Source organism: Saccopteryx leptura, chromosome 9, assembly GCF_036850995.1.
Source record: "Saccopteryx leptura isolate mSacLep1 chromosome 9, mSacLep1_pri_phased_curated, whole genome shotgun sequence".
NCBI lineage: Eukaryota > Metazoa > Chordata > Mammalia > Chiroptera > Emballonuridae > Saccopteryx > Saccopteryx leptura.
This window is the reverse complement of record NC_089511.1, coordinates 60,552,629-60,579,445: the sequence shown is the minus strand read 5'-3', so window position 1 is coordinate 60,579,445 and position 26,817 is coordinate 60,552,629. Positions and strand designations below refer to the sequence as shown.

Below are 26,817 nucleotides of genomic sequence, written 5' to 3'. Positions count from 1 at the left end.
TGGTTCTTCCTAGTTTAGTCTTCCTGGTTTACCTTATTATCAGGAAGGTTGCATGTTTCTAGAAATTCTTTCTTTCTTTCTTTCTTTCTTTCTTTCTTTCTTTCTTTCTTTCTTTCTTTCTTTCTTTCTTTCTTTCTTTCTTTCTTTCTTTCTTTTCCTTTCTTTCTTTTCCTTTCTTTCTTTTCCTTTCTTTCTTTCTTTCTTTCCCTTTCTTCCTTTCTTTCTTTCTTTCTTTCTTTCTTTCTTTCTTTCTTTCTTTCTTTCTTTCTTTCTTTCTTTCTTTCTTTCTTTCTTTCTTTCTTCTTTCTTTCAAGTGAGAGGCAGAGAGGCACAGAAACAGAGAGACTCCCACATGTGCCTCAACCAGGATCCACCTGGCAAGCCCCCTACAGGGCAATGTTCTACCCATCTGGGGCTGCTGCTCCATTGCTCAGCAACTGGGCTATTTTAGCACCTGAGGCAAGGCCATGGAGCAAGGACAAATTGCTTGAACCATTCGAACCATGGCTGCAGGAGGGGAGCAGAAAGAAAGAGAATGAGTAAGGGAGGGACGAAGAAGCAAATGGTCGCTTCTCCTGTGTGCCCTGACCGGGAATCAAACCTGGGACTTCCACATGCCAGGCTGATGCTCTACTGCTGAGCTAACCAGCCAGGGCTTCATCCATCTTCTTGACTGTCCAATTTGTTGGCATATAATCATTCATAGTTTTCTTTAATGATCATTTGTATTTCTGGTATTTCTGTGGTGTCGGTTGTAACCTCTCCTCTTTCATTTTTAATTTTAATTTTGTTTTCTCTCTCTTTTTTGCTTGATGAATCCTATTTAAGCTTGTCGACTTTATCATTTTATAGAACCAAGTCCTAGTTTAACTGTTTTTATTTCCATTGTTTTTCTGCCTTTTATTTTGTTTATTTTCACTCTGCTATTTGCTTTGTTCCTATTATTACTTTAGGTTTTGTTTGTTTCTCTTTTCCTACTTCCTTTAGATATAAATTTATATGGTTTATTTGAGATTATTCCAGCTTCTTGAGCTAGGCCTATTCATATAGCTATAAAATTTCCTCTTATAACAGCTTTTGCTGTATCCCTTAAATTGTGTTTTCATTTTTGTCTCAGGGTAGTTTTTAATTCTGTTTGACATTCTCTTTAATCCAATAGTTCTTTAGAAGCATGTTGTTTAATATTCATGTATTTGTGTTTTTTCCAGGTTTCTTCTTATAGGTTATATCTAGTTTCTTGCCACTGTGGTCAGAAAATATGTTTGATATAATCTCAATCTTTGTGCATGTATTGAGGCTTGTTTTGTGGCCTAGTTATATGATTTATCCTGAAAAATGTTCTATGTACACTTGAGAAAATGTGTCATCTGCCATTTTTGGATGAAATTCTCTATAAATATCTATTAAGTTAAACTGTTCTAATGTGACATTTAGAGGCATTAATTCTTTATTCATATTATGTCTGGATGATCTATTCATTGAGGTAACTGGATCATTAAATACTCCTACCTGTATTTTTGTATTTTATTACTGTTAATTTCTACATTTATGTCCATTAATATTTTTGTTATATACTTGTGTGCTCTTATGTTAGGTACATAGATTTTTACAATTGTTGTATCCTCTTCTTGGATTGACTCTTAAAATTAAGTAATATCCTTTTTTGTCCCTTTTTACATTCATTTTAAAGTCTATTTTGTCTCATGTGAGGTAACCCTCCACTTTATTTTTGTTTCTATTTACATAGAATATCTTTTTTCATCCCTTCACTTTCAGTCTGTGTGTCTTTCAATCTAAAATGAGTCTCTTATAAACAACGTATAGATCGGTTATATTTTCTTTTATCTATTATGCCACCCTATGTCTTTTAATTGGACTATTAATCCATATACATTTAAAGTAATTATTAATTGGTATGTTCTTACATTTTGTTCGTTATTTGCTTGTTTTTGTTGTTCTTTGTTTCTTTCTTCTTCTTTTGGTCTTTTTCCTTTCAATTTGTTAGTTTTCTTTAGTGTTTTGATTGGATTCTTTTCTTTTTTTATTGTGTTTTCTGTATGTGTTCAGTTTATGGTTACCATGAAGTTCATGTATATTCATCTAAATTTATAGCAGTTTATATTATGCTGATAGGCATTTAAATTTAATTGCATTGTAAACACATTACATTTTTACTTCCCCCTCCACTCTTTATTTTTGACATCATGTTTTATATCTTTTGTCTTATGTATCTGCTGGTTATTTATTGTAGTTATAGTTGTGGTACATTTGTCTTTTAATCTTCATATTAGCTTTTTATGTAGTTATTCACTATGATTGTTATATATTTGCCTTTACCAGTAATGTTTTTTCTTCTTTCCTATAATTTTTTATTTTTGGTTATGGCCTTTTCTGCACAAAGAAGACCATTTACCTCTTTTGAGAGAGAGGCAGGGAGGGAGAGAGAGACAGGAATATCAAGCTGCTCCTGTATTCCTGTATGTTCCTTGACCGGGAAATTGAACTGGCAACCTCTGTTCTCCAGGACAGTGCTTCAACTAATCAAGCTGTCCGGCCATGTTGCTTAAATTTTATTGATTTTCTAGAGAGACATGGGGGGGGGGGGTGGAGGGTAGCATTTGATCCACTTAGTCATACATTTTTTGGTTGATTTCTGTGTGTGCTCTGACTGGGAATCAAACTTGCATCTTGTTGTTTTGGGACAACGCTCTTAACTGATTGAGCTAACTGTCCAGGACCTCTTTACTATTTTTAGTAGGGCCAGTTTAATGGTTGTGAACTCTTTGTTTTTGTCTGGGAAACTCTTTATTTCTCCTTTAATTCTGAATGATAACTTTGCTGGGTATAGTATTTGAAATTGCAGATTCCTTTTTTTAAGCACTACAAATATTTCTGCCACTCCTTTCTGGTCTGTAAAGTTGCTTGTGAGAAATCAGCTGATAGTCTTATGGGTTTCCCTTGTATGTGACTTTTTTTATTCATTCTTATTGCCTTTAAGGTTGTCTCTTTATCTTTAACTTTTGCCTTTTAAATATAATATGTCTTGGTGTGGGACTCTTTGGGTTCATGTTTCTTGGAACTCTCTGTGCTTCCTGGACCTGGGTGTTTGTTTTCTTCCCCAGATTAGAAAATTTTTTAGCCATTATTTCTTCAAATGTTCTTTCTATTTCTCACTCTCTTCTTCTGGAATCCCTGTAATGCAAGTGTTAATGCATTTGTTGTTATCCCAGATATCTCTTATTCTAGTCTCATTATTTTAATTTATTTTCCTGATTGAGTGATTGTCACTGTTCTGTCTTCTAAATGGCTAATTCTTTTTCATTAACTAATTTTCAATTGATTCTTTTTAATGTATTCTTTATTTCAGTTATTAATTCTTTATCTCTAATTGTATATTCTATCTATTTGCTGAAGTGCTCTTTGAGTTTCTTTATTCTACTCTTAAGTTTGTTTCTCTGAATTCTTTATCAGGCAAATTACTTATCTCTGTTTCATTAGGGTTTTTCTCTCTAGTTGTTTCTTGTTCTTTCATTTGGAGCATATTTTTCTGTCTCCATTTTGCTTGACCTTCTGTGTTTGTTCCTATGAGTTATATGGAAAAACTGTCTCTTCCAGTCTTGAAAAAAGTAGTCTCTGTGTATCCTGTGTGTCAAATAGTTTTGTCAGGTTGGTTGTAGTCAGGGTGGGTGCATGCTGTATCTGGTGTGTCCTCTTGCCTGAAGGAGTGGGTTCAGGATGAGCCAGCCTGGTGTGTTCCTGTTTCCATGCCCTTCTAATCTGGGTGGGGCTGCCTGGTATAGATAAGGCTGTATGGTGTAAGTTCCCTGATACTTTAACAGTCTGTTGATAAAATAGAGTCTGGGTGTGGCTGCTCTGAGTACCTGAGTCTGAAAGCCCTGCATGCTCCACCCTTTCTCCAAATTGAGCAGTCTGTGTGCTCATAGCTGCACTTTGCTAGTTCTGCACCCTCTCCAGGTGAGCAGTTTTGCATAGGTGAACCGCCATACCCCTCCTCATTGGTCAGCCTTGTGTGTGGATGCTGCAAAGTTTTGCTAGCTCTCCACTTTATTCCTGTGGGACCTCTCACTGCAAGTACAGCAGTGCCCTGCTATCTTCATAGTTTCTCTTTACAGGGCAGTTGTATGTGCAGGTACTGCAGCATTTTGCCAATTCCACACTTTCTCCAGGAGTGACCACCCCACATAAGTACATTGTAGTGTCCCACTATCTGCACATTTTGTTAAGGAAAGCCCTGCAGGCAATTACTGCAGTGTTTTGATAGTTCCACACTCTCTCCAGGTGGGGGAGTCCCACACAGGCATGCAGTAGCACCCCACTAGCTCCTCACTTCCTCTGTAGAGGGTAGCCCTGCAGGTAGGCACTGCAGCATTTTGCTAGCTATACCTTTTCTCCCAGTGAGGGAGCTTCATGTGTAGCCTAGTAGGTACTCAAAGCAGCACCCAGATGCCCCCTTAATTTCTGGGTGGAGGTACCCCTTGTGTCCATGCTATAATGCCCTCCTGTCTCTGCTGGATCCAGCTCCAGTAAGGGTGACTGGAGATGCGCTGTAGTGCCCTGCAGGTCAGTCAGTGAACCTGGAAGGAGCTCCCACCAGCTATCCATGTGCAGGGAAAACAAACAATGCTGCTCCCTCATTCCTTTAGTCCTGGGTTGTTCCCTCATCTCCCAAAGAGCTCTCATGGTTCCTCAATTTTCTCCATGTATTCTCTCTCTTTTGTTTGTTGTGCAGAAACTGTTCATTTGATTCACAGTTGTCTCTCAGGAGAAATTGCTCTAAATATAGGTGTGCATTCAAGGTGTTCTAGGGAACAGGAGAGCTCAGCATTTACCTAAGCCACCATCCTGGAGCTACCTTCCACAGAACTGTTTCTGATACTCCATAGAGAAGGTTTTACATTTTTTAGTGAAGACTTTCCTTATTATACATAGCTTTAAAGATACGTTTAAATTACTTGCTTGTATAATCTATTTGCCTCACTTTTATGACACATTCAACTTTAAGTTAGTAAACATGAAATGTAACCAACACTGATTTTCTACAAAATCTGTTTGATACATGTTAAGTCTAGAAAGTTTTATCAGCTGGGACAATGCCTAGTTAGAGAGACTCAGAATTTTTCTGCAGCCCATGCAAATCCTGCTGCTGGTAGGAATAAACAAGGAGAGCAATACTCATCAGCATTTGATGTATACTCAGGATTTGGAAACAGATCAGGTACCTGGAAGTACTCTTGAGTGATTATATCAGTGATAGAGTAAGAATGATTTTTAAAAACAGCGTGTAAGCATAATCAAGTAATTTTAATCCTTTTTCTTATTTTTTAATCCTGCCTCTGGCTTCTCTCTCCCAACCCCCACCTACCTTACTACCCCTAGTTTACTTAAGTATTAGTTTCTACTATTTATATTTTCATATCTAGTGTTCTTCATTTGCTGTTTTTATGTTTCTTTTTAATCCACAATTTTCTGCTGTTCAGTCTGTGATTGATATTGTCAGTGCAGCATTTTGACTTTAAATTTATGGTAGACTTTCTTTTTCACCTCAAAATTAAGCGGAATGTCCAGAGACTTTCCATATACTCTCTGCCCCCACATGCACACAGCCTTCCCGGTGGGGTAATTTTTAAAAGAGCATTGTGGTTAGTTTCTGTCATCATTCCCACAGTTTCCAAGGAAGCTCCTTCTTCACGGCCATCCATTATGAAGCTGAATAAAGGGGATTTTGGATGGTGGAATTACTGATATGCCAGAAATATTCAATTTGTTCATAAGACTGTAATACTTTATTCTGTAAATGATGTATTAGAATGGTGGTAGAGCCACACCAGGATAATTTCACTTGGCGAGAACTTGCTTCACTGTCCTCATTACTGTAAAATCTTAGAATAATGCTAACAAACACTTTATTCCCAAATCCATGCAGGACCTTCTCCTAGCCCTCAACCTTAATGTATAAGAATTGTAATATTTCGTCTCATGCTTGTTTAGCTTTTTTGAATGAAACCCACAGTGATTTAAAAGTTGTCCGTCTGTATTATTTTGTCATTGTTATTTGGGAAGGGAGATACCATACTCCTCCATGTCTAGTCAATATCTGGAATTATTAAGGAATAAATAGATGTCTTAGTGAAGACTGCAATGAAGGTGGTTAATTTTATGTGTTAACAGATGGTCTACTCTCTTTCTGTGACCCTGAATCAAAGGAGGGCCTAGTCTATATTGTTACAGTTCATTAGACCCTGTTGGCCTAATAACTCTCAGAGAACACGGTTCAGTTAACTGCAAACTAATAAAAAAAAAACCTTATAGACCAGCTTTCTCCTGGGAAGTCAGGACACTTCTCTCAAGGACCTCAGTAGAGCTAGAGAAAAACTGGTTTGAGGAAAAATAGCATTCATTTGTTAGTAGTGATTGTTAAGCTAATCCATCATTTGTGAAGATAGCAGCCCTGGAACCCTACCCTGAGAAACAGTTGTTCTGCCTCTACTAAACCTTAGGCCTACCTGATGGGAGGTTATCAATATTCACTTTGCAAACAGCCATCAGAATAGTGGTTCTTGATCACCTCTTTATGCATATTTGAGGCTTCTTAGAATGGTCTGACTTTTTACTTCATTCCATGAAATAGGTAGGATAGAATGTGGCATAGAGATAGGTTGTGATCCAGGTGGCTTGTAAAACAGGCTAACAGGCAGACGGGTAGGAATAAGTCAGAAGGGGAGGGACACAGGAAGAATTATTGAGAAGTATATGATTTGACATTGGACATTTTTGTGTTGGATATTGTTCCAGAATTTACATTCTGATAATACTTGTGCTATGATTTACTGTTTGTTATATTCCAAGTTCAGAGATATATCTTTACATGCACTAGCTCATTTAATCCTCAAAACAAACCTAGAAGGCACACATTTCTCTTCCTGTGTTTATAGGTGAAGAAACTAAGGTTCAGAGAGGTTGTTTCTATAGACTTGGGTCACACAGCTAGGTTATAATAGAGTGAGAATTCAAATCCAAATATTTGATTCTAAACTTAACAACTTTGAAGGATGTTTTTAAAATTCTTTTTAGAACTTATTTTACAGAACTCAAAAGTTCTGTAAAATCCTTTACAGAACTTATTTTCTGGGAAATGCAAGAGTTCATTATTTTTCTCTCATTTCCCTCAATTTGACTGACTATATTCCATCCTAATAAATGAGGTCTCTGGGGAAGATAACCAAACATGTCTAAGTTTGGATTGTTATAATAAAATACATTAAACTAGATGGCTTATAGACAACAAAAAATTATTTCTCCCAGTTCTGGGACTGGAAGTCTTAGATCAGAGTTTCAGCGTGGTGCATTTTGCTGGGACTCTCTTCTAGGTTGCAGAGTGCTAACTTCTCATTTTATCCTTCCATGGCAGAAAAGGTGTTAGCTAGGTCTCTGGCCTCTTCTAATGAGGGCACTAATCCCATTCATGAGAACTCCACCCTCATGACTTAATTACCTCCCAAAGGTCCCACCTCGACATACCATTACATTAGGGATTAGATTTCAGTATATGAATTGGGGGTGGGAGAGGAAAACAGAACAGTACTAACATGTGTAACTAGGAGGAATGTACCCATAGACTGTCCAGGGAAAACTCTGTTTACATCTGTTGTCCTGGTGTACTTATTGGTAGCACCCCCTTCCACTCTCAATAGTGCCCCAGTTTTGACAACAGATTACAGTCACCCTATATATAACCTCATTTCTGCCAAAATAGATCCGAGAGGAGAACAGACTGGTCAGTTTGGAGTCCATGAGCAGATGGCTAGCCGTCTCTCTTGCTTTCCTGTGGACCATCTGTCTCACTTACTTCAGTCAGTTTTAGAGGAATGACTACTTTTGGTCTTCAGGCTGTCTTGAGTCTAGATGTTATTCACTGCAGATCAATGAATTCTTGGGTGGTATTTCTTTGAACGCCTGCACCTGAACATCTTAGCTCTCCCTTCTTGATTTTCTTGGCAGTCAGCCCACAGAAGTGTCAAAACTTTCTGTTCAGATCTCAAAGTCCATAAGCCATTGACCACTCCCAATCCAATCAAGTGTGCTCATCAAATGCATTTGTCAGAAAAACTTGAAATAATCTTCTAATGAGCACTGTATTCTTATGGACCAGATAAGATGCTAAAGTAAAATTTCCAAAAATACAGCTTCATACAATTATGAATGACTTCTACATAAATAGATCTGGAACTACATAGAATGAAAAGATGCTCTTACTAGTCTTTTACAGACGAGTAGGATTAGCTTCAAACTTTTGTTTTGCTTTTGAGAAAAAGAATATGAGGAGCAAAGTAATTATTTTAAGGTTTTCACTTCATTCCACATTTTAACTCAAAAGTGATAAAATATTAAATAATTATACTATTAATATCATATTTCCTTATGAGACTAATTTTTCAAAGAAATTTTGCATCTATTACTTTATTTGATCCTCTCACACTCCTGTAATTAAATTATAGCAGTAAATTTATCCATTTTATAGAGGAAGCAGTTGAGCTAGGGAGAGGCTAAGTGACTTCTAGCAGCTGGAAGAAAAGCCAAGGCCCAGACTGGGAACTGTTCTTCCCACCAAGCCTCTTCCACAAAAGCGAAGTAAGCCTGGACTGCATTCACTTTTCATCAGCACATGGACTCAAAAGCTTTAAAAATCATGCTTACTTTGATTATACTCACTTCTTGTTTTTTCCTACAAAAATAGAATACTATTTCATAAAGAATTTTCTAAAGAAAATTAGATCCACCCTATTTGGAGTAAGGGTACCCTTTTCTGTCTGGAGTGGTTATCTCTGTTTTCCCCTCTTTTCTTTTCCTCTATTCAACAGTTCATTATACACACATCTCTCTCACCTCCTCTCTCACTTTCTCCTAGTGTTTTAGAGAAGGTAGGAATTTAGGCTACTTGAAACAGGGAAAAAGAGAAGAAAATCACCTCAAGTTTTAATATTTGCAATTGACTCAATTAGTTAGATCTGATAGACAACAAAAATTTCAGGACTTTAACTTCAAAATCACATAATTTTATATTTGAAGATGGGGGCCCTGCAATCACATTAAATATTGGCTGTAGAATTACAGATAGATTTTAATACTGAACTTCTGTATTGCCAAATGCATACTTGTTAATATTATCCAGTAACATATGTAGACGTCTCAACATAAAAATCAGTGTTTCTGGGGATTGGATAGGAATCAGTATTGAATTGCCTTTCTCACAACAGTGAAGGCAAGTTAAGTCATGTCTTCCTCCTTCCAAATAGTGAAAAAATCCCTGTTAGAGTTTCTTCTTTGCTTCTGTATACTTAGTGCAAGCAGATGTGTTTTCCAAAATGTCATGGCCCATTCTGTGCCCATGGAAACTAGGTTGTAAACCACCCAGCTCTTTCTATTGAATGGAGAATGGAGAAGATAAGTATTGATTTCTTCAGGGAAACTCTGCATGTCTCATTTCCAGGCCCTTCTTAATTATGTGATTTCAACGTTGATAGTTTCTGGAAACAAGTGTCACACGGCATTGACAGTAGATCCAAGTTCTCAGCGTGGTGGTATCATTCTTACAAATTTGATACCACTTGAAATGATGTCACAGTATAGTGATGAGGCAATCAAATAATATCAAAGTTAACTGTGAGGAGCAGCTTACTTTGAGAATGCTTTAGATAAATGTTTTCTTAAGGCTTACGTGTCTTGGTACTGAGCCACTAAAGCAAGTCACAGCGCCCTTAAAATTATGAGTCATGTTTACAGAAGCTACCATATTTCAGAGGAATGCTGAGCACGGAACCCAGGAATGACTCTGCACTTAGAATTTGATAGAATTGTGCTCTTCATGCTTGATTGTGTTTCAGAAAGCCTCGTTGTTTGAACTTCCTTTTTCAATATGCCTATTTAGTTCAATAATGGTCCAAAGAGGTTTTTGAGAGACTTGATAAACAGCTATCAGAATGCTTGAGCTCACTCTATAAAAATGCAATAAGCCACTCAGAATTGGGTTTGGAGGAAAGCGGCAGTTGGAAAAAGAGATGTAGCTGGTTGCTGCTGGTGTGGGCTCTGGCTCCAGAGACAACATGGCGCTGCTGACTGCCCTCCGAGCTGGGTTCTGGCTGCCTCCTCAAGAAAGCAAACCAGAGGGTGCCTGGAAGAGCTGAGGCCTAAGATCCTCACCAGTAACCATATTGTCTAACTGCTTCTAGCTGTTCTCAACCTGTGGGTCACGACCCCGGCGGGGGTCAAACGACCAAAACACAGGGGTCACCTAAAGCCATCGGAAATACATATTTTATTTAAAAATGTCATCGGAAATACCTATTTTATTTAAAAATGTCATCAGAAATACATATTTTATTTAAAAATGTATTGTATAATAAATATGTATTTTCCGATGGCTTTAGGTGACCCCTGTGTTTTGGTCGTTTGACCCCCACCGGGGTCGCGACCCACAGGTTGAGAACCACTGGTTTATGCAAATGTGTTCTTCCCAGAAGGAATTTCTTTCTTGGTTCTTGTCTGGCTCTTCGTTTAAGCCACTTGGTGAACTTGGGGAAAATCACTTTGCTTCTCTGGACATGAGGATTACATGCCATCAGTATTTTCCAAACTTTTTCTTATATTAACCCATGAACCCTTTAAAATCATTAAAATTTCATTTCTGTGCTGTTTTTTTAAAATCACAAAATGCCTATGGTGAGTGCAATCAAAACAGTATCATATTGCATATGTTGTTTTTGAAATATATTCGACAGACTCAAGTCTGACATGCCATTTCACTTCCCAAATTTGAACTCTGGAGGTTTCTGAAGACTAAACCCTACATTCTATGACTTAAGACCTTGTGATACAAAAGTGATTTTAAATACCAACCTTCTATTTTTTTTCTCTTATTTCTATGGTTTTATTATCAAGAAGAACAGAAGAGCTCTTTACTGTTTACTTTATTATGGGTATGAACTACCCTAGACTTTCCCATCAGATGCCCATAGATGTACGGGTCAGAGTCAGGATTTGCCTGTGTGTCTCTCTCTTTCTCAATGCCTTTCAGTAGCTAATTTGTTCAAGAACTGCTAGTGCTGCCTTCTTTGTTAATCTTTACTTACTTGATTTAGATGTAGCATTTTTCCAATTTGGTTGCCTACATTGGAATATTGGGCATAAATATTGCCCTGAATCTATGGGTTATTCTCAGAATGACCTTCATCAAATGGTCTTTGTTTTTTCATAAGTGAACACATTTTTTTTATCAGCATTTTGCCAGCCTGGTTGCATAGACTGTTAGATCTCGACAAAAACTCAGAACATCTGATTCAACCCTCTCATTTTTACAAATAAAAATACTGAGGGTCCAAATTCACTACAGTTGAGCCTTTCTGGGAATCAGTCATTATGATTTTGCTTAAATTGTGGCCTCTTCCTTTATATACTTATATGACATCTATGGTTTTTCACAGGTAGTATTCCCAGCAGCTGTTCTTTACATATTGGCTTCCTTCATAACATAGAACTTGGGTAGCCTAATTAAAGACCTTAACTTTTGCTAAGTGCTCATTTTTTTATGTTTATTTTTTGTTATTTTTAAAATATTTGATTTACTGATTTTAGAGAGAGTGAGAGAAAGGAGATGAAGAGGAGTCGGAAGCATCAACTCATAGTTGCTTCTAAATGTGCCTTGACTGGGCAAGCCCAAGGTTTCCAACCAGTGACCTCAGCATTGGCTAAGTGCTTCTAAAGCTATAAATAAGTAATTGTCAGAAGTTGCTTGATGGCCTTTCAGTTGAAATAATCTCTTGGATTGATGGAGTTTCTTTCATAAAAGAGCTAAAAGCATCTCATATATTAGCACATTTATCTTCAACATCCTTGTGGAACTACAAGGACAGATTTGATCATCTGGATAATTCAAGGAAACTTTGAACAAGGCTTTGTTAAATGACCCACTATGTGTCCTGCCCATAAGCTAAACTTAAGTTATTAGGATTAAAAAAAATATTACAGTCTTGGCTTTTGACTAGTTGTCATAATAAGATACACTCTTATGAGGCAAGAAAGAGAACATCAAGAGGCTTTGTATGGCCTCTAAATTTTGAAAAGTAGAAGACAAGAATGTCACAGTTGGAGTTAGCAGCTTAGTGTAAGGAAGGACACAACAGTTGTGGGAGCAAGTGGGATAGAATATAGATTTCTGCTAAAGCAAGGTGATGGGAAAGAAGAAACCTAGGTCTATGACAAGTAGCAAGGCATCTGTGATACAGAGGGTTTTACTGGCCTCCCTGGAAGAGAAAGCAAGGGGAGACCAAAGCAAATGATTAGGGAACATATTAGGCATCCAGGTTTAAAATACATACCAACAAAAGAGAAAGAAAATTGGTTTAAAGTTGGTATACATTTGCTTACCACTTTGAGCTTTTTCAAAGTAATTTTACTTCCTAAGATAATATCTAAGATTTGTTCTTCACCCAACAACATAGTCTACTCTTTTGCTCTTTTTTATTCTTTTCTTCCTCTTGCAGAGCTGGAAAATATATAAGGTGAGTAGGATTTCCTATTTTAACAGATGGGAAAATTGAAGCTCAGATAATACAAGGGGCTTTCTCAAAGTCACGTGGTCAGTAGTCAAGACTAAACAGACTTTATATCTCTTGATATTCTGGTAACTCATTCATTATTCTATTTCCTTTTCTTTCTTTTTGTTAGTTTTAAGCTTATAAGAACTGAAGCTCAAAACCCAGTCCTTTATGTGGCTTTTGCTGACTTATGTCAGTCATCTCCGTGTATGTCAAAGAGGGTCACCTTAACCTCCTTAATCTTTCATGCTCTACGTGCATGTATATTTTAACCAAGGCAACAGCCAGCATCAGGAGCAAAACCTTAAATATATAGAGTATGACTGTGCTGCTATGCTTTGTTATTTAAGCAAGAGCTTTAGCCAAGATTAAAAGATGGGGTGAAGCACACAGTATTGAATAAGCATGGCTCCCAGAGGTGATGCGAAAGGCACAACCCTTCCTACTCGCTAATGACCATAATTGCTGGAAGGAACTTATTAAGCACATAGGACTTGAAATAGATGTGGAGGGGAAATAGAATCACTGCATAGGTATTCCGATGTTACTTCCCAATAATTATGGTATAGTGTTATCACTGTAGCAGCCTCCGTACTCTTTATCTCACCTCAATTATTGTCCTCAGAATTCAATTCATCTTTCCAACACTGCCAGAGATAGTGGTCTAACGCAGGAGTCCACGTCATCTACCTTTAGTAGCTCCCTATTTGCCTAAAGGAACAACCCAACTTTCTTAGCTGGATATAGAGACCCCATAACTTGGCCTCTACCCAGCCCTCCAGTATCCTTTCTCGTCACTCACCTACTTTGAAATGTACTAATACCTCACTTTTATTTCCAAAACTCTCAGTGAAATGTCACCAATTCCTATTTTTATTTCTCCCATTCTCTCTGCTGGGATATCTTTCATCTCTATTATTATTATTATTATTATTATTATTATTATTATTTTGAGAGAGAGAGAGAGAGAGAGAGGCAGGGAGAGAGAGACAGGAGCATCAATTTGCTTCTGTAGGTGCCCTGGCCAGGGAATCGAACCGGCCGCCTCTGCACTTCAGGATGACACTCCAACCAACTGAGCTTTCTAGCCAGGGCTTTTTTTATTTTTTAAGATATAGAGAAAGAAAGGGAGAGAGAGGGGAGGAGGAAGAGAAGCATTCATTTGTTGTTCCACTCTCTTTCACATTTCTAGTTGGCATAAGGAATCTTCTTCTGGGGTTATATATCCCTTTTTTTTTTTTAAGATTTTATTCATTTTAGAGAAAAGAAAGAGAGAGGGGGAGAAAATGGGGGGGGGGGAGCAGGAAGCATCAACTTCCATATGTGTCTTGACCAGGCAAGCCCAGCATTTCAAACTAACACACTCAGCATTTCAGGTTGATGCTTTATCCACTGTGCCACTACAGGTTCGGTTGGGGTCATATATCCTTTCGTGCTCAATGTTCTGTGTTGAAATGATACACTGAATACACTGAAATAATAAATATCTTTAAATTTCATTGTTTATTATGCATCATCACTGTGTAATATCTCATTAGTTTTTTATTTTTACTGAGACAGAGAGAGAGAGAGAGAGAGGGACAGACAGGGGCAGACAGACAAGAACACAGAGAGATGAGAAGCATCAATCATCAGTTTTTCATTGCGACACCTTAGTTGTTCATTAATTGCTTTCTCATATGTGCCTTGACCGTGGGCCCTCAGCAGACTGAGTAACCCCTTGCTCGAGCCAGTGACCTTGGGTCCAAGCTGGTGAGCTTTGCTCAAACCAGATGAGTCCACACTCAAGCTGGGGACCTCGGGGTCTCAAACCTGGGTCCTCCGCATCCCAGTCCGATGCTCTATCCACTGCGCCACTGCCTGGTCAGGTGTGTAATATCTCTTTAATCCACGTAATCACCTCATGCTTGGCATGTTGAAACAAAAAGAATCAACGAATCTGTGAGAGAGGTATTAACTAGATTTTTCATAGAATTAAACTCATTTTGAAAATGATTTGCTAACTTCTCAAGGTTTACAACTAGGAAATGGAGGTGGTAACTGCTGTACCATACAATATACCAAATTTCTGCTTTAATTTATGTTTCACTGAATTATGAGGGCAGAATTTAAGCTCCCAAATATCATAATAATAGCTTTCTTTCTTCTTTCCTAAAGTACAGAATATTAATATAATAGATGCTCAATAATGTTCAATAGAACTGACTTGAATTCTCATACTACTTTTGATTATTTTTATTTAGGAGACAGGGCCTATTTCTACCTTTGAATATATACACTGAACAGTCACTATTTAAACAATTTAAGGCCAACATACATTTAAAACAGCCTTGGGTTTTTTTTCTTAAAATTAGTTTTCTGGATCCTCTTATTGGTAACTTTATCATTTATCTCCCAGTGACTCTGAATATAATAAGTTACCATGTAATTAATCATACTTTTGAGAATGAAAGGGACTGCTATTAATAATTACTTAAAGAGAACAGATGGGACTGGAATGTCCAGGGCAAACTAGGATGAGTGGTCACTTTTAAGTATTATATAATGAATCATACACGGGAAAGACTAAATCCAATGCTTTTGACCAAGCCTGTAAATCAGACTTGTGTTGTCTTGAGTTTCTCAAATTATAGAAAAGTTCGAGCAATCCACCATACTTTCTCAATATGTAAAATTCCTGAGAGAAATCTGGAATGGCCAAGAAAGAAGTATGTTTGCTAATATTAATCTGCTTGTATGAACATCAAAGTTTATTTTTCTTTAAAACCACCATCAGCCTAACCATGCGGTGGTGCAGTGGATGGAGCAGCAAACTAGGATGAGGAGGACCCAGGTTCGAAACCCCGAGGTCGCCAGCTTGAGCACGGGCTCATCTGGTTTGAGCAAGGCTCACCAGCTTGGATCCAAGGTCGCTGACTTGAGCAAGGGGTTTGGTCTGCTGAAGGCCCGTGGTCAAGGCACATATGAGAAAGCAATCAATGAACAACTAAAGTGTCACAACGAGAAACTGATGATTGATGCATCTCATCTCTCTCCGTTCCTCTCTGTCTGTCCCTATCTATCCCTCTCTCTGACTCTTTCTCTGTTAAAAAAAAAAAAATTAAAAACAATTAAAAGAATAAAATTACCATCAGAGGTAATTTTTATGAAAGGGTGGTAGGAATGTTGTTTGCAAGCAGTGTTGTAGAACTCTAGTATACTGTAAGCCTTTCATGGGAAGATTGCCAAATTGGGATCATCATGTAAAATGTATATTGCGGGTCTTTATGTCATTACTAAAATGCCTATCTGGTGACACCCTGACTGGCAGAATGGGTCATGAAATGCAATGGAGAATAGAGACCTGGCTCTCTGGCTCTTAGCTAAAAGGTAAAGTATTAGGCAATATGAAACCATTGGCAAAGATAGTATTTTTCTTGGAACAGGCAAACACTTTGTTGGTACATAAGAGATCAAGGCAGGTGTCTTCAAGTAGTCACTTAGGCCTGAAGCGTATCTTTGAAGATTGGGTCAATGACAGACACTGTTATTAACACTGTGAACCAGTGTAGCACTGTAGTTTGAGTACTAAATGTTCTGGTAATAAAGTAGTGGAGTGTTTTGTGAGAACAAAAAGACTGAGACGCGCTACTACAGAGCAGGAGTTGCTTTCCTGTCTTTGCCAGCCTTGTATTAAGATTTTTTTTTTAACTCAGAGACAGCTGTGGACTTTCTCTTCTTTCCCTGTCACTTTCCCTCTAACTTTGTCAATGATAAAGGAAAGGTCATGTGCAGATATTTGAGAGGGAAATAGATCACAACTGTGTTTCTCAGACTCAGTTAAGTTTATCTTCTTTAGTTCTCTTCTTGCCCTAAAAATATATTAAGATCATACATCTGGGAGAATTTCACTATCTTGGTTTTCATCTGGACTAACACTACCTCGCTAGAGGTCTTTGGGAATCATTAGGGGATATTTTGATTGTCTCAGTAACTGGAGGGGCATCACTGACATGGGTAGCTGCTGGTCAGGGATAGTGATAACCCTGCACCTTTCAATGCACAGAATTGCTCTGAACAATAAAGAACTGTCCCAAATGTAAGATGCCTTGGAGAGCATATACTCTGATTTGGATAGCATACAAAGTTTCCTCCATGTATGTGAAAGATGAAACAAAGTCTTTGGGTTTTAAAGTTACTGAGAGTTAACTCCCGAGTGAGCTTTTTATTTCGTTAATCAGTGTGATTATTTGACTGAGAACTTTTTTTTTTTTTTTTTTTTTTCCTTTTTCTGAAGCTGGAAACAGGGAGAGACAGTCAGACAGACTCCCGCATGCGCCCGACCGGGATCCACCCGGCACGCCCTCCAGGGGCGTCGCTCTGCCCACCAGGGGGCGATGCTCTGCCCATCCTGGGTGTCGCCATGTTGCGACCAGAGCCACTCTAGCGCCTGAGGCAGAGGCCACAGAGCCATCCCCAGCGCCCGGGCCATCTTTGCTCCAATGGAGCCTTGGCTGCGGGAGGGGAAGAGAGAGACAGAGAGGAAGGCGCGGCGGAGGGGTGGAGAAGCAAATGTGCGCTTCTCCTGTGTGCCCTGGCCAGGAATCGAACCCGGGTCCTCCGCACGCTAGGCCGACGCTCTACCGCTGAGCCAACCGGCCAGGGCGACTGAGAACTTTTAAAGATATTTGGCATCACTCTCTTTATTAATTTGTGCAATCTACCTACTTCCTATTTGCAATTTGCATTTTAAAGCTTCCCTTATTGCAACAGCTGTGCAAACGCCAATACAGATGAAGAGGGGGTAATAAGAAAAAAGGAACAAATTGATAAAAGGCAAAAAGTAAATGCTTTGTTCAAGCTTTGTGACCCAGTGGTGAATAAAATAATGCATCGCTGAATTTACATTAAACTGAAATACAAAAGATAAGAATCTAACATAAAAAACGATGGTTTATATTTTCCCCCGAAAGCTTAAGTTTTAGGCAGATGTTTATGATTATTTCAACTAATTTAGATAGCAATATAGGGTCTGGATATCTTATAAAATTACCCAAAATTTAGAACAGTCATTCTCAATTGAAATTTACATTTCTAATTACATGCAGAAGCAGGAAAATTATGTAGGTAGAAGATTCTCAACAGATACTTGTTGGCAGTTGTATAAATGTGTGAGTGAATGAATGTGTTTATATTTGTGTATATATATTTATATATTCCTTGTGCCTTTTAATTAGCCAGAATTCTGTGGCTCTAAGCCATAGCCAAGAGAAATTAAAGATAGAATTGTTTGGGGGGAACTTCAGTGAAAGTTACTCAAAATTTAAAGGCAAGACAAAGTCAACATTAAAAATACTCTAACTAAAGATCAGTACCTGAAAATAGGTGGCTTCTTCATCACCAAACCCAACTCAATCCCAAACTTCACAGTGGCAGTGAAGTTTTCTTTGAGCCCTCTATATTTTTATATTACTGTACTAGCTTTTTAATTTTTAAAAATTTTCAATTACACTTTACATCCAATATTATTCTGTATTGTGACAGACCTCTTTTTAAAAAGTTATTTTATTTTTATTAAAAATAAAGTAAAAAATATAAACATTCTGTTTTAAAAATTGAGAAATCTAGTAACTGTTAATATTGCGTGACCAGCTTCATTACTGTTTTATTTCTTTTTTAAAATTCTTTTTATTTTTTTATTGAATTTTTTGATATGGCATTCATTGGTCAATAAAATTAAATAGGTTTCAATTATATAGGTACAAGTCTGTAATATATGCTACCAAGTCCTAACAATCCATTTTGGAGTCTGGGCTCAAACAAAAGCTACATTTCAGCAGACTTTCTCCATTTGGCCATTCACATGATCCCTCAATTAATTGAAGCCCACGGGTTTTAAGTACCAGATTGATGAAGCTTGATTACAACGACCAAGTTTAAATTTCAGCACAAGCACTATGTTTACAACGTAAGAGTGCTATTGGATTTTAGGATTATGTTTTACAGGGTCTGTTGAGGTTTCTTGTGCCTGTTTAGCACACTCCTTGTATGGCTGTCTGCTCTAGGGAGGAAGTAGGATTTCACTTAGCTCTCACCTGGCTTGGGAAGGACTACTCAGGAGAAAGGTGAGGTCACAGAACCATGTTATCACTGTTACATCTGTGGAAGCCCCTTGTAGAAGTGCACTTCCCCCTGCTCATTGTCACTTACTTGATTCCCCTTTAGCAACCAAGAGCATATTTTTCTAATCCCACAAGGTAGTAGATGGTGCAGATGTGCCCTTCTTCTCTGTCACTTTGCACGGAGTTTGCATGTCAGTTCTCTGTAGTTTGCATGGAGTGCCGAGAGGTTGTAACTCGCACTCCTTTCCCCTTCCTATTGTAACCTTCTTTAAGTGTGCAGTTCAATGGCATTAGTTATAACTGACCCTTGAACAACTGGGATTGACCTGTGCGGGTCCATTTATGTGTAGATTTTTTTCAACTACCCTCCTCAGTTCAAACCCACATTCTTCAAAGGTCAGTTGACAGTTGCGAACCTGTGCACTGAGGTACAGACTTAAGTTATGTGCAGATTTTTTTTTTGTATTTTTTTTTGAAGTTGGAAACCGGGAGGCAGTCAGACAGACTCCCGCATGCTCCTGACCGGGATCCACCTGGCACACCCACCATGGGGCGATGCTCTGCCCATCTGGGGCGTTGCTCTGTTGCAACTAGAGCCATTCTAGCACCTGAGGCAGAGGCCATAGAGCCACCCCCAGCGCCTGGGCCAACTTCCAATGGAGCTGTGGCTGCAGGAGGGGAAGAGAGAGACAGGAGGGGTGGAGAAGCAGATGGGCGCTTCTCCTGTGTGCCCCAGCCGGGAATTGAACCCAGAACTCCTGCACGCCAGGCCAACGCTCTACCACTGAGCCAACCAGCCAGGGCCTATGTGCAGAATTTCAACACTGCTGGCTGTTGGTGCCCCAAACCCCCATCTTGTTCAGGGGTCAACTATATATTAACAATGTTGTACCTGACCTGTGGTGGTACAGTGGATAAAGCATAAACCTGAAATGCTGAAGTCACCAGTTTGAAACCCTGGGCTTGCCTGGTCAAGGCACATATGGAAGTTGATGCTTCCAGCTCCTGCCCCCTTCTCTCTCTCTCTCTCTCTCTCCTCTCTAAAAAATAAATTCAAGCTTAAAAGAAAAATAAAGTAAAAAGAAGAGTGTTGTATAACTATCTCCACTGTCTATTTCCTCAATGCTTGCATCATCCCAAACATAAGCTCTGGACCCATAAGCAATAATACCCCTGGTAACTTCTGATCTACTTAATCTTTATGAATCTGCCTACTTTCGATATTCCATGTAAGTGAAATCATTCTGTCTTTTTGTATCTGGCTTATTTCATTGAACATAATGTTTTCAAGTTTTATCCATGTTGTAGCATGAATCCCAATTTTATTCCTTTTATGGCAGAATACTTTCCATTGCATGCCTATTCCTCTGTTTATCAGTTCATCTGATAATGGAAACTTGGGTTGGTTCCACCTTTGGCTATTGTGAATAATGCTGCAATGAATATTTCACCTACTAGTGTCTGTTTGAACCCTTGTTTTCACTATTTTTTTTTTTGCAAATGCTTATATTGATTATTAAATGTTTTTGTTTTGTAATTACAGCGGACATTCAATATTATGTTGGTTTCAGGTATATAGCATAGAGATTAGACATTCATATAACTTACAAACAATATTGTTATGGAAACATTCCTTCATATTTGTTACTTTATGAAACATTTACTTGATCTGTTCTGGGTGGAATTTCACTGAATTCACTCATTAAGCTGACCAGTAACTGTACCTATAGCTGAACCATCCACACTCCAAAGAGAAAAGACTATAGGAATAAACCTGGGTTTTTTTCGTCTCTCTTGATGCTTATTCATAACAGTCCTGCTCTCTGCACTTTCATTCTTAACACGGATCACACCTTGAACATGGTGTTTACCCAGCTGAGCAAACACCATGTTCAAGGTGTGATCCATGTTAAGAGCCTGGATGCAAAAAGTAATCTTGTTGCATCTAACCTCTTAGAGCTTTGCCTTTTTTCCCCCTCTATGTTGCCCTCAGAATGAAGAGAGTGGAGAGAGAAGGAACATTTCATTCTGTCTCTTAAGTAGCCTCACACGAACACTCAATAAGTTGGGTGACAAAACATGCCTGTGTGGTCCTCAAAGAGAAAAGACACACTTTGGGTGACTCCTAGACTACTCTTTAGGGCTACCCAATGGTGCATGAACTGAGCTACCCTGGTGCATGGAGCTCCCACCGTCAGGAACAGCTAGTCACTATTTTGGTAAATAGTGTCAAGGTGAACATGTTAGTCAGAGATCGTCCATGTAAGATGTTTGGTTTTTGTTAGTGAGAGGTCATTGATTTACTGTCTCTTAGAATAAAATCCTAATGGAAAAGCAAAGTAATGACTGTTAGAAGATATTCGCTAAAACATTTAGAGAAAGGCAAGGCTCTGAGAGGTTAGATCTAACAAGATGACTCTCACAGATGAGCACTGGGGTTATTATGTTGTGTTCTGGTATAGTGATCTTCCTGAGGTATACCGTCTGTGGAAGTGTAGTCTTCCCAGAAGATAGGTGTTACTTCAGGAGTCTGGTTGTTTTTAAAAGAGGCAGGTGCTTGAACCATTAATCAGAAGGCAGACTTTGGTAGGCAAGAGAACAGTCTCACAGTCCCTTTATGTAGGTCAAGGGGGCGCTCAACATACCCATGCATACTCCCTCTCTGCTTCCTATGTCTGCTTGTCTTTAGTGATGTCTTATTTTAATAAAAGTGAACTGAGCCCAAGGGATAATATGAACCTAGTGATAGAGAGTAGGGTGTGTGGAGATTTTGGCCAGGCCTGGATACAGGTATACTTCATGTGAGCGTTTCTGGAAGACTTGTGAGTAAGCTCAGGTCAGCTGACTCAGAGCTCAATCTCATTCCTTCCTACCAATTCCCATGGCCTCGGCTGCCTGCAGTTATTGGCTGTTAGAGTTGGGAGAAGGGGCCTTAGAAATCATTTTAAAATTGTTCCTCATCTTCAACCCTGGCCAGTAGCTCAATGGTAGAACATCAGCCCAGTGTGTGGATGTCCTGAGTTTGATTCCCGGTCAGGGCACACAGGAGAAGTGACCACCTGCTTCTCCACCCCTCCCTTCTTCCTTCACTTTTTTTATCTCTCTCTTCCTCTCCCGCAGCCATGGCTCAGTTGGTTTGAGTGCATTGGCCCTGGGCGCTGAGGATGGCTCCGTGGAGCCTCCACCTCAGGCACTAAAAATACCTTGGTTGTGAGCATGGCCCTAGATGCGCAGAGCATCAGCCCCAGACAGGGGTTGCGAGGTGGATTCAAGTTGGGGTGCATGTGGGAGTCTGTCTCTGTATCTCCCCTCCTCTCATTGGGAAAAAGAAGAAATAAATAAATAAGCTCTAAGAAAAATTATTCCTCATTTGTTACATGAGAAAAATTAGTTATATGCCATTTCCAAGTTCACATTTCAGGCTAATGACCGAGGTGGGGCTGAACTAAAGTTTTCAAATTGCTGGGTCAGTACTTTTTCCATGAAATTTATCTTATTTCCAAGGGTGTGTTTTTAGAGCTTGTGGGACATTTATAAATGTTTCCAAATCTTTAAGCTTCATTTGAGAACATAGACATTTATATCCAGTAGATTGAATTCATACATTAGCTCTTTGAAATAATGAAATTGAGAATTTCTATTTTAATCTAAAACTTATACTTTGTTTCTTCAAATTAAAAATACTGATTCTTCTCATTCAGATTGTAACCACAGATCTCAAATTTTTACCTTTAAAACACCTGATAAAAATTTAGATTTAGAGCCTGGTTTTAATCAGTTTAAGAAAATGAAACTTTATGAAATTCAGAGTACTTCATACCTCTGAAAAGGTCACCATAAATAAATAGGACTAAAATAATTTATGTTCTCTAAGAAATCCTATTCGAGTTTCTGGTAAAATACAGAATACCTAGTTAAATTTGAACACCAAATAAACAAAAAATGATTTTCTGTAGTATAAGTATGTCTTATGTAATATTTGGGACATTCTAAACAATTGTATTGTTGTTTATCTAATACTCAAATTTAACTGGGCATTCTGTATGTTATTTGCTAAATCTGGCAACCTTATTTCTGTTATATTTATAATTTTTGGCAGTATTATATTTTTGGATTTGTTTATATTTGAGATTATCAGCAGCTTAGGAGCTAGGCATTACAAAATCAATAGCACACATCTTTTCTTCAAGGATTTTAGAGCCGAGCTGAACAGATCATGTTAATATTCTGTTAAGTGCAACTATGAGAGCAGAGAGGGTGTGCACAGTCAGCCTGGTGTTTCAAGGAGGGAGGCTCCTGCTGGAAATGATGCGGGCTCAGGTTTAATAGGTGAGGGAACGTTAGTCATGTGATGAGACAGAGAAAGGGTGTTCCAAGCAGAAGCCGTGGAAACAGTAGTAGCTAAGAAGCGTGAATCAGCATGATATTTGTTTGTTGTGGCTCTAGGAAGAGTCAGAGTGGGGAGAGCTGGACTTATGCCTCAGACCAAGCATTCTGGTGTGCCCTGGAGTGTGCATTTCAGGAGGATAGGATTGGAGGTAAGAAGGTCAGTTTGGAGGCTCCTACAGTAGTCCCCTCCTCATCTCAGAATGATGGATCCAAGCTACAGCTGTAATAATTGAAGAAGAAACAGGCCAAACAAATTTTCCGGAGGTAAAATCACCAATGCTTGTTTTTTAGTTAGATGTGGGCCTCACAAATAGCAGGGGATAACTGGATGTTTTCACTCTAGGTAACAGAATTGTGTATGTGGTAAACACAATTTTTAAAAGTCCCTTTCCATTGTAATTAACAAATGTGTAGTTTACTTACTGGTGACTCTCTTGATAGTGTGTAAACCTGAGTGCCCGTCTACCAGATAGGTAAGAAGGTTCTTTGAGTATTCAACAAAAAGATACGCTATTCATTTTCTTTAATTTTAATTTTGATTTTAATTTTAATTTTATTTTAGTGAGCGGAGGGGAGGCAGACAGACAGACTCCTGCATGTGCCCTGACCAGGATCCACCTGGCAAGCCCACTAGCAGGCGATGCTCTGCCCATCTAGGCCGTTGCTCCATTGCTCAGCAACCAGAGCCATTTGTTTTAGCACCTGAGGCAGATGCCATGGAGCCATCCTCAGTGCCTGAGGCCAACTCGCTCGAACCGATCAAGCCAGGAGTGTGCAATGGGGAGAAAGGAAGAAAGAGAAACAGAGAGAGAAAGAGAGATAGAGGGAGAGAGAGAGAGAGAGAGAGATGGGGAAGGGGTGGAGAAGCAGATGGTCACTTCTATGTGCTCTGACTGGGAATCGAACCCAGGACATCCACAAGCCTGGCCAACGCTCCAAGGCCTCTTTTTCCTAATGTTCCTTCTCCGAAGTTCTCAATAAGAAGTAGTATCTAATTAATTTCTGTTGGTTCTTGTCATGGCATCATCCACCTGCTGCTCTGTCCTCCAATAGTACCAGCAAACTCTCCATGACAACCTACGTGGACTTTTCTGGTTTCTGTCCCTTCTCTCTACAGGCTGCTGACCACTTCATAAGCGGCATGCCAACTTTTCATTTACACCTTTTTCTGAATCCATTGTTTGGTTACTGCCTCCTTCATATAATTCATGTTCAGACATGTGTTTCTGAGTTCAAAGCTATTATACGAAACACCAAGCTAATACAGAATTCCCATGTCACTAGGAACCACTTGCACTATTAAACTAGCTGAACAAACTTATCGGTTGCTGTGTGTGTTTTTTCACCAGGTTTCCAGCCCTGCCCAGGTTTATGACTTTCCTGCCGACCCTTGAGGCACTCAGTTTTCTCTCCTAGCCCCAGAGAGGCTCCTCTCTCACAAAGTGCTTCAATCTTGGCCTAGTGATTCATTTTTCTTTGACACGTGTTTTATAACCGTTATGTCTAATATCTTTCCTCCACTTGGCCCTGTCCTCTGTATGTGCAGGTTCCTTAGAGATCTGTTGTAAGAATCAGACTTCCTCTGGCTCACCCACCTCTAGACAAGCACTGCAGCTCTTTCAGTCTGCTGTATGTGGCCCGGTGGCCTACAGCAAATCCTCCTGCTCTCTGCCCTCCCCTTCCCTCAGACATCCTCGCAATCCCCCATCTCCTCCCCTTCAAAGCTAGTCTCTTAACCTCAGACAGCAGTCTATTGTCAAGGCCATTTTCTCTCAAAAGCTATTTAAGTCAGCTTTATTATAGTGCAATTTACGTACATGTTGAAATACCCAGTTTTAAGTATAGAGTTTGTAAGTTGTGACAAATGAGGACCCACAAAACCAGCAGTAAATTCAAGATATAGAACATTATTGCCCAATAAAAATTTCTGGGACAAAAAAATGTCCCATTCTTTTCTGTCCATCACTGTAACCACATGTTGCTGCTGAGCATTTGAAATGTGGATAGTGGCCCTGGCCTGTTGGCTCAGTGGATAGAGCATTGGCCCAGCATGCGGACGTCCCGGGTTTGATCCTCGGTCAGGGCACATATGAGAAGCAACCATCTGCTTCTCTTCCTCTTCCTCTCCCCCTTCTCTCTCTCTTTCCTCTCTTGCAGCCAGTGGCTCAATTGATTTGAGCATCAGCTCCAGGCACTGAGGATAGCTCTGTTGATTTGATCATTGGGCCCAGACAGGGGTTGAGAGGGTGGATCCCAGTTGGCATGCATGTAGGAGTCTGTCTTTCTATTCTCCCTCTTCTCACTTAAAAAAAAGAAAAAGAAAGAAATGTGGATAGTGTATCTGAGAAAATAAATTTCTTTAATTTTTAAAATTTTAATGACTTAAAATAACCATAGGTGGCAATTACATTGTGCAGACCAGGTATAAAACTTTTCTATGACACCTAAATTTTTCAAATTCCTCTTCCCAGTCAATCCCTCCACCATCCCAACTCAGGGTACCACTGATACTGATACTGATATTTTTTTCTAGAATGTCATATAAATTGAATTATATTGCTTCTTCTCTTTTATGTCCGGCTTTTAAAACCAACTTTGTTGAGGTGTAATTCACATACCACAAAATGCATAAAATGTACAATTCAATGGATTTTAATATAGTCACAGAGATGTATGTGTGTGGCTTGTTTTTTAATATTTTTTTAAGAGAGAGAGAGAGAGAGGGACAGACAGGGATACACAGACAGTAAGGGAGAGAGATGAGAAGCATCAACTCATAATTGAGGCACTTTAGTTATTCATTGATTGCTTTCTCATATGTGCCTTGACCTGAGGGGGGGGACTCCACCTGAACCAGTGACCCCTTGCTCCAGCTAGCAACCTTGGGCTCAAGCCAGCGACCTTGGGATTTAAGCTAGCAACCTTTGAACTCAAGCCAGCAACTATGGGGTCATCTCTATGATCCTGTGCTCAAGCTGGCAACCCCGTGCTCAAGTTGGATGAGCCCATTCCCAAGCTAGTGACCTCAGGGTCCTCAGCATTCTAGGCCAACGTTCTTTCCACTGTGTCATTACCTGGTCAGGTGGCTTCTTTCGCTCAACATAATGTTTTCAAGATTTATCCATATAATTGCATGTAATAGTAATTAGTATCTTAATAGAAATCAAAATATAGTATAAACTGAATCCAGTGTTTGAATGAGCAGGATTCACGAATCAGAAATAACTTTGTGCCCTGGCTGGTTGGCTCAGTGGTAGAGCGTCGCCTCTCCTTCTTTTCTGTCTCTTCCCCTCCTGCAGCCAAGGCTCCATTGGAGCAGCGTTTGCCCGGGCACTGAGGATGGCTCTGTGGCCTCTGCCTCAGGTGCTAGAATGACTCTGATTGTGGCAGAGCAATGCCCCAAGATGGGCAGAGTATCGCCCCCTGGTGGGTGTGCCGGGTGGATCCTGGTCGGGCGCATGCGGGAGTCTGTCTGACTGCCTTCCCCCCCCCCCCCCCCCCCGTTTCCAACTTCAGAGAAATACAAAAAAAAAAAAATTTTTGCTCATTGATTCTATTTCTTATTGAAATCCTTACTGAGAAGCTATTCTCTTTGCTGCTTGAGTGAGTATTAGGGCAAGCCTGTGTCTTGTTTTGGTCAATCTCCCATAACAAAAGGCCTGTGATCACTCTCTGTCACAAGAATACTCTCATCTAGGAAATTAACAGGTTTATTC

At 39.3% G+C, this 26,817-nt stretch overlaps 1 protein-coding gene across 3 annotated transcripts in view; it reads left to right on the top strand.

Moving 5' to 3' along the window:
* The window catches only part of ANK3 (ankyrin 3), a 755,326-nt gene that overhangs the window by 343,289 nt on the left and 385,220 nt on the right, over positions 1-26,817 (top strand). The window contains exon 1 of one of the 3 annotated variants that reach the window (XM_066348430.1): positions 23,180-23,250. The exons of the other annotated variants lie outside the window; for them this stretch is intronic. Coding sequence (XP_066204527.1) covers positions 23,188-23,250 — 63 coding nt within the window. The 5' untranslated portion in view covers positions 23,180-23,187. Of the gene's footprint in view, positions 1-23,179; positions 23,251-26,817 lie in introns of those variants that run through there. 3 annotated transcript variants of the gene reach the window in all.